At 40.1% G+C, this 14,148-nt stretch overlaps 2 protein-coding genes across 2 annotated transcripts in view; one reads left to right on the forward strand and one right to left on the reverse strand.

Annotated features, from left to right (window-relative positions):
• Positions 1-428: 428 nt before the first annotated feature.
• nol8 (nucleolar protein 8) lies at positions 429-13,096 on the reverse strand. Its single transcript, XM_033625802.2, has 18 exons — positions 12,875-13,096; positions 11,197-11,344; positions 10,532-10,594; positions 10,274-10,352; positions 9,712-9,868; positions 9,295-9,587; positions 8,315-8,583; positions 6,091-7,793; positions 5,693-5,890; positions 5,443-5,568; positions 5,230-5,323; positions 4,275-4,413; positions 4,090-4,173; positions 2,474-2,784; positions 2,254-2,395; positions 1,602-1,663; positions 1,153-1,235; positions 429-974 (listed from the first exon to the last, which is right to left on the reverse strand). The coding sequence occupies exons 2-18, from the start codon at positions 11,315-11,317 to the stop codon at positions 915-917; spliced, it is 3,984 nt and encodes a 1,327-aa protein (XP_033481693.2). The 5' UTR covers positions 11,318-11,344; positions 12,875-13,096; the 3' UTR covers positions 429-914.
• A 194-nt stretch (positions 13,097-13,290) lies between these two features.
• cenpp (centromere protein P) overlaps positions 13,291-14,148 on the forward strand; it is a 131,523-nt gene continuing 130,665 nt past the window's right edge. The window contains exon 1 of the mRNA XM_033625809.2: positions 13,291-13,426. The gene's annotated coding sequence lies outside the window, so the exon portion shown is untranslated. The remainder of the gene's footprint in view (positions 13,427-14,148) is intronic.

The raw sequence follows: 14,148 nt of genomic DNA on the forward strand, positions 1-14,148 counted from the left end.
GGATTTAATTAGACTAAGAAAAAAAAATAATAATGATAAAATACAGTGAATTTTTTAAGTCAGTGATTCCTGGGATCTGGGTGACACTATTGCTTTTAAATAAACTTGTCAAAAATTATATGAATAAGCTTTGCATCGGAACAAACTACAGCCTCCAAAAAAAAACAATAACTTGAATCAATCCCTCTTCAAAAAACTGAACATTATAACCTTCATGGAGGAGGCACTTGTTGTATTTGGACTGCATTGGTTTAAGCTAGCTGGACCTGATAAACTGGGCATGCAGTGTATTCCTATTCCCAGAAACTTAGTAAGTTTCTTCATATTCAAACCTCATAAAATGTAAAAACCAAAATAAAAAGAAACAGTGAATACACTTGCCACATAAATATACATATGAATTAATGGATGAAGCAAAGGCAACCGGGAAAGGAATATATTTTTTCATATTTAATATTCATTTTTGTTTTTTATTTTACTATTTGTGAACTTAATTATCTTTTAATTTGACCATTTTCTTTGTTTATTTGTTGATTTTTTTGTAACAAGTTTGGCCCTCTGAAGTTGTGATTGGCTGCTGCTGCTGCTGCTGCTGCTCATTGTCCGCAAGTTCATTTGCAGCATTGTTTCCACGACAACTAATGAGAAAACCAAACCAGATGAACCAAAAGACCACAAAATATCTCAGTATTTACTTATATAAAAATATAAATCCGATACTCCGATGATCCTGAACTTTCACTTGATGTCTGCGTCTTAAGCTGCCATTTATTTGGTGTCATTCCTGCTGTTGAAATTAGTCTGAGGCACAAAATGGCACCAACACAGAGAGGTGATCTGTCAGCTCCTGCTGATTCTGAAGTCCAGGACATTGTATGCAAACTGAAACACAGAGACTTCACCTCCCATAGTTCTCAGCTCTTCAGGGAGGACTTCAGCTTCCTCCGGGCGTCCTTGTGTTTTTTGCGGTACTCCTGTGGAGACAGACAGGAAAGTACAAATATCTTTACCAAACCTTCCTAATTTCAGTTAAAGTCTTCACTCAGTCTGAGGTTGAGAGTGAGGTGTTCTGAATAACAGAACGGTACAATCGAACAGTGCTCTGACTTTATGAAGAGTCCAGTTTGTGCCAGAGTGTAAAGTGACATTTACCTGTTTGAGCTCGCTCCTCCTTTCCTCCCACTGCTCCCTCTGCTCCTCCAGCTGAGAGGGGCGACAGAACAACCTGGGACCCTCTGATGGAGGAGAGACACACAAATAAAACTCCATTCACTTAAAAGAAACAGTACAACCATGGACTGTATAAAATAATGGACCTAGCCTCCATAATGTCGCCCATTGGTTTAGTTTGACTCCTGTTTTGAAGCAGCATTTTGACCTTTGTCATCTTGGATTTACTCTTTATGTCAGTTTCACCCTGGGCAAACTCTTGAACTATACTGGTGAGATCACAAAAATATATTTAAAGATTTAACCTGCTTGATAAAAAGTATTTTCCTTAATGTCTGTGACCAAGTCACACAGTAGTGTACAAAGTGCAGAGGTCACAAGCAGGGCTAGGAGGGACTATTTTAGGGAATCTTTTATTCTAATCATCCTACCTTTCAGTCTGACATCTTCAGGGTAGAAGAAGAATAGATCTCTCTTTGAGGAAGTCTCCTCTCTGTGAACATAACACAAATATACACACATTCAGATATCTGATTTCAATTGAATTAGATTTTAGAAACAGTCATGATTTTTAACATTGAAGTGACAGGTCTACAGGTAAGGCTTCAGTTGACTTCAAACATACTGTGTCTGACAGGTGTGAAGTAGGCAGGGTTTTCCCCATTCTTCATACAGATACCTTCAATACCATGAATGCTTTTGAGGAGGTAAACCTCAATGATGCATCACATTTCATCCTCAGATGAATATTCAATTAATTATCTATGCAAGCAACAACAAAAAAAAATGAACGATATCGATATAGTTTTGATGAATTGTTTCAGTCAAACATTTGCTGGTTCTAGTTTCTTAAATCTCCTAATTTGTTGTGTTTCTTTGTCATAATTGATAACTGAATCTATTTTGGTTCTGGACTGATCATCAGCAGAGAGACTGATAATGATCAATGATCAGAACAGTTGTTATTTGCAGCTCTAGTAGAAACTTTGACTTTAGGCATGGTTTGACAACATGTCACACAGTCTACCTTGTACGAAATAAACCAAGGCTTTGAAAAACACACAGTACAATATTTTTTCTCACTCTGTGGTTGTAGCGACGACGTTGCTTTGCTCCTCCTCTTCCTCCTTCTCTTCCTCCTCCTCATCTGAGCTACTGTCCTGGAAATGAAGGTTTTGTTGCCATGACACTTTTGGTGCCTGGATGCTCTCTATCTTGTACTCCGCTGGCAGAGAGATGTAAAAATTAGAGAAACAAATCTTCCTTCAGACAGTCTGAGATAAATATCTGAGATATAACCTACCTGTCTCTCCACTTCCTGTTTCTGTGTCGTCTCCAAAGAAGGAGAATTTAAATCCAGACGACTCCACTTTCTCCACGCTGGGATCTGCTGAGAGGAGAGATGACAGCGGGGTCGGCTGCTCGTCCTTCCCTCCTTCCTCCTCTTCTTCTTCCTCTTGGTCCCAGTTCTTCTTCTCATCTTCTCCAGCCACATCATCCTCCTTCGTCTGACCAAACACAGCCTTCAGGTCGCCAGATACGTCGTAGAAAATCTCCTTAGAAACCTCTGGAAGCTTCTGAGCCTCCTCCCTCTTCTTCCTCCTGGCCGCCTTGCTGTGAAGACAACAGATCACATGACAGTTTTACTAGAGATCAGGTTGAGCTTAGACCGTGCGCATGACGCAGTTTGACTGCATTTGATTGAAGAACTTTAGGAGGTTTTTATATGTGAAAACTTTAAATTGCCATCATTCTAAGACAAGATCAGATGCCCTACAACTACACATTAGTGTACTATATATTATTGTTCTCACTCTGATGAGTGTTCTTTGCTGCTCCTGCTTTATATCATTGCCGCATCTGACACTACTGATCAGTATCTACTGTACCTGTTCTCCCCAAAAACACTATCTTATCCTGGTGAAATAAAGTCAAACTGAAGTTAGATAATCTCAGCAGGCGGGCTGGGATATCTGGAATTCATGAGTGATTTAAATCTGATCAGTCAAGCTGAAAATTCACCATTCAAGTCACAAATGATCACGTTTCATCCATCAGGCCCATTCATTCATATATGGAGTCCCACATGGCTCAGTCCTGGGTCCCCTCCAGTTCTCTATAAACAGTAGCTTGTAAAGTATTTAGCGGCTTGTACTTTTTTCCCAACATTTTTTTGTGTTTTAGACTTAATTCAGAATGGATTAAATTACCTTTTTGGAAATTCTTCTCAAATAACACCCAGTAGTTAAGAAAACACACTACGTTTTTGCAAATTCTTAAATAAAATCGAGAAAGATTGATTCTGATGATTTTTGTTGAAATTTCTCATCTATACAAGTATTAAAAGAGTACTGCACGATTCAGCATTGAACTCCTACAACATCAGTGGACTAACAATGGCCAGAGGAAAAAAAAAAAGATCTACACTGATGCAGCCGAATCGAATTATTGTCTATTTTATTCCATGCATTTCTTGTTTGTCAAACCTGCCAGCAACATTACTTGAGCACCAAATATGGATCAATCCAGCGCTGAAAATAGTCCCGAACAAATACATTACTGCCTTCTGTTTAAAGTAGTGTTTGTGTCAATGTCCATGTGTTTTAGGAAGTTAGTTGAAAATTAAACTATATTTTGGAGCTGTTTTTTAAGATTTATGTCTCTATGTCAAGGACAAGTGAGGTTGGGGCTGAGTGCCACAGACAGAGTAGGGAAGTCAGAAAGTGTTGAAAGATGAACTAACACATCGTCAAACTGCATCTTTTCAAGGCATTTTAAACAACTGTAAAAACTTGGAATACTGCCGTAACCTTTAATGTGAATCGGTCACATATGGCCGATACTTCATCTGAATAATAAAGCCAGTATCAGTGTTGATACAGATTCAATGAATCACATCTGTGTGTTACATAATCGTACCTCTCCTTCTTGGTTTCGTCTGTTTTGGTTTCAAATGCAGCGTGTTCCTCTCTGCTGGGGTCGTAATGCAGCGCTGAGACATCTCTGCAAACACACATTTATCAAAATACTGAATATCAATTGTTGTAGTTCAGAATCGTCTGTGGCCCAGACTGTGTTTGAATGTGTGGGTTTGTGAGGCTGACCTGAAGGTCTTGGCCTTGGTGGGTGTCTTGCTGCTGCAGGTTTGTTGGCTACTGCCGAGGACGCTCTGCAGGATGGACAGGTTCTTCTTCTTCTCCTCCTCCAGTGCCTCCTCTTCCTCCGTCACGCTCTTTTTTTTCTCTGAATCGTAAGAATAATATATACTATATTAATATGAGACATCTTGCAGCAGTATTTAAATATAATTGAACCAAACATTTCTCGACCATGATAAATGCGTATTATCAGACATGCTAGAGATGTTTTTTTGCATGGCCACAGAGACATTTCCACATCTATAGAGGAAGCTCCCATTTCATCTACTTTTAGACTTTAACAACACCCTCTATCTTTCTTAGCGCTAAAATACAACCGTTATATTGTAAGCATCACTACTGCAGAGGCTCCAGAATTAAGAACTATAGCAAAAAATACCACCCTACAACCTTTTTTTGTGGCGAAAATGAGATGAGGATGAAATAAACATAACTTTTGGAAACTGAAACTGTGACAAAATGAATTCAAATTTGTCACTGAATAAAATTTATCAATGAAAGACGGACGAATGGACCAATAAGCTTATTACCATTTTCATGTATTGTCACATTCAACAACATAAATACATCAGTAAAATCACATATTGTATCACAATATTGACTGGTGGAACTGCATCCTCCACCACCCCAAAATTAACTTTTCTTCTTCAGCAGCTGATGTGACTGTTTGACCTGCTGCTATTCAGCATCATCTCAACGTTTCAGTGATGTTATGTCTTTGTCAGTAATGTTAGTTACTGTTACAGTAATTCGAAGGAAGAAAAAGCAACAGATTTATGGACTAAATTCACTGACAATTTGCACAATAAACAAATCAGCTGTCTGGGCCATTGTCGAGGAAACGTCATCTGAACCTGCTTTTCTACAGACTACCACAGCAAACCTCCACCCACAGCCTTACCTGAATCCTCCTCTTTATCCTCATCCTCCTCCAGGAAACGAGAGTCCATCCGGAAGCGCTCGTCTGTCCCGAAGCGAGACTGCAGCTCCATCAGCTGGACAACAAACAAACATTTATGGATTTACATTTGAACGCTATTTACATATATATTTAATATAAAGAAAACACATATATAAGCATATGTAGCAGAACTGTGTAAACTCAGTTTCTCACCTTCTGTCCTGATCGACCTTCAAACTGAGGCCTGATGTCAAACCTGCTGCCATCCTCCTCTTCATCAGCATCCTCCTCATCGTCACTGCCACTGAACAGCTGAGGGCCCGACGGCTTTAGACGCACCTGACCACACACACACAAACACACACAGAGTTAAATTACAGTTGAATTAACAAATAGATTCTAAACTAAATAACCAACTGACCCATCTTACCCAGTTCTCTTTCATCAGTAACTCTTCACTCACCTTTTCTTTTGTTGTGTCGCTCTTACTGACTGCTGCCTCATCACCTGTGGCCTCGTCCTCTGATTGGCTGTCCTGGAACAGCGTCTTCTTTGGCACAGTGACCTCTGAGGTTATTTGCTTCTTATCCTCACCATCACCATCATCGTCATCATCAGAGCCAAAGACGATGTGTTTCCCTGCTCTTGCTGTTGGAGCATCCTGATGAAGACAAATACTGCGTTAAACACGACCACAAATTAATTCTAATGTTGCTCCGTATCTGCTGGATGGGTAAATACTCAACTGAAATACAACATGTCGACTTAAAGATGTTCTGTTGTTTTAAATGTGTTTAATTTCTTTAAGTTTACTCTGATCCTCACACAGACTGAACACACACACACACATCCTGCACCCACCAGGTTGGCCAGAGCTCCCTGGATGAGCTTCTTGTGTTCTTCAGCCTCTTTCTGCCTCTGCTGGACGGCAGCCAGCCTCCTCAGGTTGGCCTCCCTCTGCCGCTCCTTTTCCTCCTTGGCTCCTAACGGCACCCGGGGAGGAGCCTGCTTTCCTTCCTCCTCTTCCTCCTCGCTGGAGGATGCGGAGGATCCGGAGGATGAAGATGAAGCGGTTGCTGAAGCTTTTACTGTGAGAACAGTCTGATTAGCCTTCATCTTATCCTCCTCCTCCTCCTCCTCTTCATCCTCATCATCATCACTGCTAGATGTAGTCTCATTTTTTCCGGTTATGTTCTTTCCCACCCCCTTTTTCTCCTGCTCTTCTTCTTCCTCTTCTTCCTCCTCCACTTCTTCCTCTTCCTCCTCACTGCTCTCAGAAGTCTTCTTCTCTGTGTCTGTGTGTTTCTGCCCGCTGGTTTTACTGTCAGCTGCTCTGTGGTTCAGCTGAGGAGCTTCAGAGTCCAGCTTCTGTTTCTGAGCAGGTGGTTCTGCAGGGCCAGATGTGAGGTCAGTTTCTTGTTTACAAGAGGTGCCAGGGATGCTGGGAGCTGTAGTCTCAGAAGTCTGCTGGGATTCTTCAGCTAGCCTCTGAAGATCAGCAAAAGAAATCTCCAGACGGGTGATGTTAGAAAACATAGCTTCATAATCAGAATCTGAACTGTAATCAGCTGATTCTGACTCCTCCCCATCTTCGTCCTCCACATCATCATCATCCTCATCCTCATCATCATCACTGCTAGAGGAGGACACTGTCTCAGCTTTTCTGGTCATGCTTTTCACCACCCCCTTTTTCTCCTGTTCTTCCCTCTCTTCTTCTTCTTCCTCTTCCTCCTCACTGCTCTCAGAAGTCTTCTTCTCTGTTTCTGGGTGTTCCAGCTTCTGTTTTTTAACCTCAGCTCCTCTTCCCTCCTCCTCCTCATTCTGTCTTCTCTGACACTCATGTGTTTCTGATCCCTCGCCCAGCGTTCTCGTCCCCTGGAAGGCCGGCAGCGGCGCTGACACAACGGCTTTTCTTTTCTTCTTTTTCTTCTTCTGCTCATCCTCGCTGCTGTCCTCCTCCATGATGGCAGCAAGGATCTCGTCCGGCATGGTGCCTTTTTTGGGAGCCGGTCGTTCTGCAGGGCCAGATGTGAGGTTAGTTTCTTGTTCAGAGGAGGTGCTGGGGATGCTGGGAGATGTAGTTTCAGGGGTCTGCAGGGACTCTTCAGCCAGCCTCTTTAGATCAGCAAAAGAAATCTCCAGACGGGTGGCGTTAGAAAACATGGTTTCATAATCAGAATCTGAACTGTAATCAGCTGATTCTAACTCCTCCTCATCTTCGTCCTCATCATCATCATCCTCATCACTGTCTGATTGTGAGACAGGCGGCTTTACAACGGTGGGAACTGTCATCTTCTTGCTTTGCTTCTGAGAACTCTCTGCTCTCTGCTGTGTGGAGGAGGGTTTCCTAGAGAGGAGGTGTTCTTCTGTTGAACTGTCCTCTTCCTCTCCAGCTTTACTCTTCTTCTTCGTCTTTTTCTTCCCGTCTGTGTCGTTTCCTGAGAGGTGGGCTTCAGTAGGCACAGTCAGTCTCTCCTGCTGTGGAGGAGGAGGTTTTCTCGATGCAAAGAGTTCATCTGTGTCTGCAGAGTTGTAGCCATTCTCTTCTTCGTCATCAGGACCTCCTGGAATCCAAAAGAAGAAAATCTTCTTGCAGAGTTTGTCACATTTTTACAGTGTATTTGAGTTTTTGCCTTGTCATTGGATATAACCTGAGCTTCAGGCTTTAAATTCACAAACCTTCCTAGAACTACGAGTTGTTCCTTATTTATTATCTTCAGTAGTTTTTTAATTCCATTATCCTATTTTATTCATTATATCATCCAATTTTCATTTTTTTACACATAAATCCTATTGGTTATTATTACAGCTAGACCTAGAGCTGCAATGATTAAGTGATTAGTTGTAAACTTTTAAATTAATCCCCAATTAACTTGATAATCTGATAAATGGTTTGAGTATTTTTTTAAGAAAAGAAAGTCAAAATTCTCTGATTCCAGCTTCTTAAATGTGAATATTTACTGGTTCCATTACTCCTCTGTGACAGTAAACTGAATATCTTCAGGTTGTGAACAAAACTTCACAAGACAAATTCTAAGTCTTACCAAAAAAAAAAAAAAAATCCTGTTTACAACATGTCTGTTACCTTTCTGCTGCTGACGAACACGCCCAGACTTCTCTAAGTAGTCGAGGCCGACCACTTCCAAGATATCCTCCTCCTCTTCCTGCTGCAGTGCAACATGGGAGCTGTTCTGAGACGCCACCATTCTGCGGATTTCCTCGTCTGAGTCGATATCACTGTCAGTAAAACGCAGCGGCCTCTTCTGAGCCAGTCTGTGGTTGGTTGGTGGTTCATATCCGTTGGTGAACTGATGAGTCTCGTTGTGACCGACAGAGTCGTCAGTCTGCTTAAATCTAAGAAAGCAAACAAAGAGGAGGAGACAGGACGATGAGAGCAGAGTAACAATAACACCGTGTGTAGATCCCACAAGTGGATCATTTACTGGAAATCTTAATTCTTATGTCCTTAATTTTGATTTTTTTTTTTTTGAGACCTTAAGTATTCAACATTGAACCTCAAAAAAATTTAAATGGAACTTCAAATTATAAATACCAAGAGTTGTCCCGAATTGAGTTGATCTAAGTGATGTAAAACTCACTCGAGTGCACACCTCCGGTGATTACCATTTTTTTCTCCATTGTGCACTAAATTGACATACAATCTGTGACGTTTCACACAAAACATATTTGAAGCTGATGAATCAAAAACCAAAAAAAAGCTTTGCCTATGTAAATGTAATATTTTTGATGATAAGAAGAACCATAAAAAACACTTCAAACTTCAAATTAATCTGCATGAGCATTTGGAAACTTAAAACTAAAACAAACAATACATTTTGGGAATCAAATAACAGCTAATAAAAATTTCCAAAAACCATTAGTAAGTTTTGGAAATCCTGGGAATGATTATTAAGACCTTTTGAGAATCCCAGGAACCAGCAGAAATACTGGATATGATAAAATTCTGAGAATGTCAGAAACTAGTAGGAACATTTTGTGAATCCATGGAAGAATTGGAATCTTTAGGTTTTGATAATTAGCAGTAGTAAAAAATCATATCATTACCTGTTTCTGCCCACAGAATTCTGAGAGCTGTCTGTCCGACTCTTCTTACGTTTTGGCGGCTCATATGGAGGAAACTCTCCCCGCCTCTTCTTGCTGATGTCATCATCCCCTCCCTGCACCTCCCAGGTGAGCTGGGTGACAGGAGTGGACTCGTCTACGGTGGAGCGGTCCAGCTTGCGGATGTTGTGGCTGTATTTGGACGGGTCGTACTTTTGGGTTCGGGCTTTGCTGCCTTTCTGACACCTGAGCTGCAGGATGGGGAGGACTCGTCCGAATTTACTGACCACCCAGTCCTGAAACCAGAGCACCCAGAAGAAGTCAACGCCTTCATCCTCACACGAGTCATGATGCTGTGAAGTTATTGCAAACTCAACACTTACTCCATGTTCATATGTTGGAAGCAGTAGATGACTTTACCTTATGTCCTGGTATTTCAGTCCCCGGCACTGCAGCCTTCATGGTAAAGTTTTCCACACCGGCTTTGCTCAGAGAGTCCAGCATCTTCTGTCTCTTGTCCTCAGCTGCAGGCTGCTGGAGGCGCTGCTCTGCTGCCGCCTGCCGCTCCTCAGCCAGTCTAAAGACATAAATATCACAATTTCATCAGCCAGTGGGATCAGGGAGAAGATATCATCGGAGATTATCAGTGTGTGGTTCAGGGAGGTGGGATCAGACAGATATTAATCTGCAATAATCCATCAGTTGTTTTAAGTAATTTGTCGAGCAAAAACTCTTGGATGACTGGTCAAATAGAACAAGACATCTGAAGACGTCACTCTGGACTCTGGGAAACTGTGACGGGCAATTTTTATTCTCTAAACAAACCGATTTATCGATGACTTGAGAAAATAATCGGCAGATTAGTAAATAATGAAAATACCTGTTAGTTCAAAGAAGGTATACTTTATTAATCCTGCAGTTAAATTTGTTCACTTTGTTGTTTCATATATATACTGTCCGAAGACTTTGATGATGACTGTACCTGTGCAGGAAACTCTCCTTGGCTGTTTCAATCTGCAGAGTTCCTCCTTTCCATTTGGATTTGTTCAGCACCGTCAAACCTGCAGAGAAAACACACTGATCTCATATTGATGATACAACACAAGCTCTGATGTCAGTAATGGTTAATACAAGGTAAAGGACATTTACACAAAATGAATCATTGTGAGTGAGTATAAATAAGACTTGGAGGCTGAATGACACTAAATGACGTGTCAGATGGATGGTTCGGTTCACTTACATTTCTTCAGGTCAGCGTCTGAAATGTTGATGTTAATGTAGCCGAAGGTTTTGTAAGGAACACCTGCAGGAGAACAGCAAGAGTCAGAATACGTGCAGGTCTCTGAGAAGACTGAACAAAAAGAAATTAAACAACTTAATGTGATTCATACCACATTATGGAACCACAACAGCAACAGCTGACATTAGAAAGGGAGCCTATAATGTTTTTTTTAATACAATTTTGATTATCCCATTACCTACAAAATGCATCTACTTAAAACTTAAGTATCAGGGGCGTCGGTAGCTTAGTGGTAGAGCAGGCGCGCCATGCACTAGGCTGTTGCCGCTGCGGCCTGGGTTCGACTCCAGCCTGTGGCCCTTTGCTGCAAGTCACTCCCTCTCTCTCTCCCCCTTTCACGCTTGTCTGTCCTATCAAATAAAGGCTAAAAATGCCCCAAAAAATATCTTAAAAAAAAAAAACAAACAGAAGTATCAGCTATAAGAGCTTCCTTACATTTAACAAAGGGATTTCAATCAACAGTGTCACATAATAACATCGTGTTTAAATTGTTAGAATGTATAAAACATTAAATACAGTCTAAAAACTGACAGACACAAATTAATTTTAAAAATCAAACACACTCATGTCCTCACAGCTGTGTGAGTATGTACTAGATTCCTCACCCTCATCGTCCCTCCTGGTCCGGACCTCCACGTCTTCCACATCTCCAAATTTTCCAAATCGATCCTTCAGATCTTTCTGGGTGACTGTGTGGCTCAACCCGCCGATGTACAGCCGCCTCATCGCTCCGTATCCACGACGACACTGTCACTGCACGGACAACAGACACAAGGGGTCAGCCATTTAACAACCTGTTCATTCATTTACTCGTTAGTATATAATGTGCTATACTTTTCAAAAGTTTCCTATTGCATTTCTATGATTCTTGACTTTTGCATGACTTGTTTTTTCCTTTTTATTTTCTCTTACTATGTTTATTGTAGGGTTGCACAAGTTTCAAGGTACACCGTGATATTAAAATTGACCATCATCATACCGTGTACGACAGGACAGAAAAAAGCTTTATTTTAGTTATTTTCTAAGGGGAGACCTTTTACACATACTTCCATTTACAAAATAGATTCAAGTTTCAAATATAGTAATAAAACATTTGTTTACCCAAAAATAATCCATCCATTTTAATTTGTTTATGGGTCACTCTGACTGATAATGATAATAGTTCTTTAATACTGTGATACCATGAAACAGCAATATTTTCTGAGAAGGCTATTGTGCCGTGAAAATCTCATACCATTCCAACCCTAGTTTATTACTCAGGGTATCTACAGGTCCTTTAAAAGTCTCAAGTTGTCTTCAATTCAGATTCGATGGATCTTAAAATATTTTTGGTGACATTATTGTGAAAATTTCTTCAGCTTGACAGACCCAATGACTGCTAACAATCATTGGACAGACCAAAGAAAAGTAATTTCTTCCTGCAGTATTTCTCTAAATATTGCACTAATCAATAGCATTTATGACAACGATAAGGTTTTGTTTTCTTTATACATCATTTATACATACATTTATACATATACATTTATACATCCTTACTGTTCATTTTGAACTGACTTTAGTGTGTTTACTTGCAAAGTGTACTTACACATGTGTCTTACACATTCACTCACATATATATAATGTGTATTTCTATTGCAGGTTTGGTCTTAAATGTCATATAAGCTGATATTAAAAAGGTCTTTAAAAGTCTTGAATTTAACTTGGTTATATCTAAAGACACCTTGGGCACCTGTGCACCAAAACACCAAAGCAGCTTGTATGTGAAAACCTCTGTCAGTGAACCAGTGTCTGATTCTATATTTTTGGACAGGTGGTTAAGATTAAAAAAAAAAAAAGTCCAACAAAAGTCCATGAGTGGTTAATTTATCATCAACATTTAGGTCTCTGTACTCTCTATATTTGTAAAGCTTCTGGAAGTGTAGAATAAACTACAAACAGCCTCCTAAATGACCATGATGTTGAGTCAACACCTCTGTAAAACAATTCAAACACAAACTGAACATTATAACCTTCATAAAGGAAGGCGTTTTGCAGAGCTGTTGTATGAGACTGCATTAGTTGCAGCTAGGTGGACCTACAACAAGTCTGTAGTGGACTTTAACGTGTCCATCCAGCTCAACCTGAAGACCTTCACTCAATATTTGGAGGAACTGAAACAACGGCACACAGAGTCTGAATAAACCACTATCTAAAGTTAAATTAACGTATAACTGAGCTGACAGAGTTATCACGATCAAACTATCGGTTTCGTATATATCAACATAAAATCAAACGAGTGTTTACCTCACATGTATCCAGCTGGTGTTACCGTTAAATCTGTCCGGGGCTGCACTCCTGCCGACTTTCCCTTCCGCGCTTGTTTCCGCAGACGCGAAACGTTCCGCTCTGTGAGATTCAATAGCTTCAGGAATGAAACAAACATAACGGTATAAAGAGGTGCCGCTAGTTTTTATTTATATTTATTAAAGTGTTCATTATCACGGTTATTTAATGGAGAAATAATAACTTTTCTGTTAACTGGCTCAAACCGCTGTGATCAATCTACATTACCAACAGCTGATAGAGATACGGCTTCAAAGTAGAGGGGAGTCTCACAACTTCTAGCTCCGACACGTTTTTATTTAGTGCCTATTAGCAGTAATTACGTATTAATGTGAATAAAAATACTTATGTTATAACATGTGCGGCACTTGTATCGACAGAGAGCGGCATTACCTTGGCCTCACATCACAGAAATAGTTTCTCCCACCCCTCCGACACATGCAAAGTGGTAGAGTCCAGAGGGCGCGAGCCTCCGAACTGTTTTGGTCGCCAAGGAGCAGAAACTGGAATCAGGTGAGTGAAGTGTTTAATACAGTGATTTAACGTAACTTTTATTTAAAAAATTCGACATTATGACTGAGACGAACACAGTAAATTAACTTTAGACGTGATATTTTGTCAAACTTTAGCCAGGCTATGATAATTTGTTAGAGTAAATGTCAGTTTTAGCTAGCTAGACTTTACTAACGTCAACGTTACTGCAGTGAATAAAATCGACGTAACGTTATCCAAAGTGAGCCATTTTAAAAACGCATTTCTTTTAGAATTTAAACTGTCAGTGACGCTTTTAAGGGGTGAAATATGTCTTCATACTTAACGTTAAACACAGTGGAAAATGGCTCCCCTATTTTTAAGTTTAACCTTGTTTTTCAGTAGTGGAATGTAACTGTAAGTAAGCAAAGTACTTTTAATGTACTCATGGGACGTTACTGTACTTAGGTAACGGTTTTGAGGTACGTGTACTTTAACTATAGTATTTTAATTCTATGCTGCAGTACGTCTACTCCACTATCTGAGGCAACTATTCTTACTTTTTACTCCACTGAATTTATTGTACTACTTAGTTACTACTAGTTAACGTTACTAGTTACCTTGCAGATTCAGAGATTATTATATTGTCAAAGTTTTAGTTACTCAGCACTAAGTTATAGAAAGTCACTGTTGCTGAAATTAGCTCCACTTTAATGCATCAATTATTTTCAGTAATATAACTTTTTTTTCTTCAAATGAGCCAT

Source organism: Epinephelus lanceolatus, chromosome 1 (assembly GCF_041903045.1).
Source record: "Epinephelus lanceolatus isolate andai-2023 chromosome 1, ASM4190304v1, whole genome shotgun sequence".
Lineage (NCBI taxonomy): Eukaryota > Metazoa > Chordata > Actinopteri > Perciformes > Serranidae > Epinephelus > Epinephelus lanceolatus.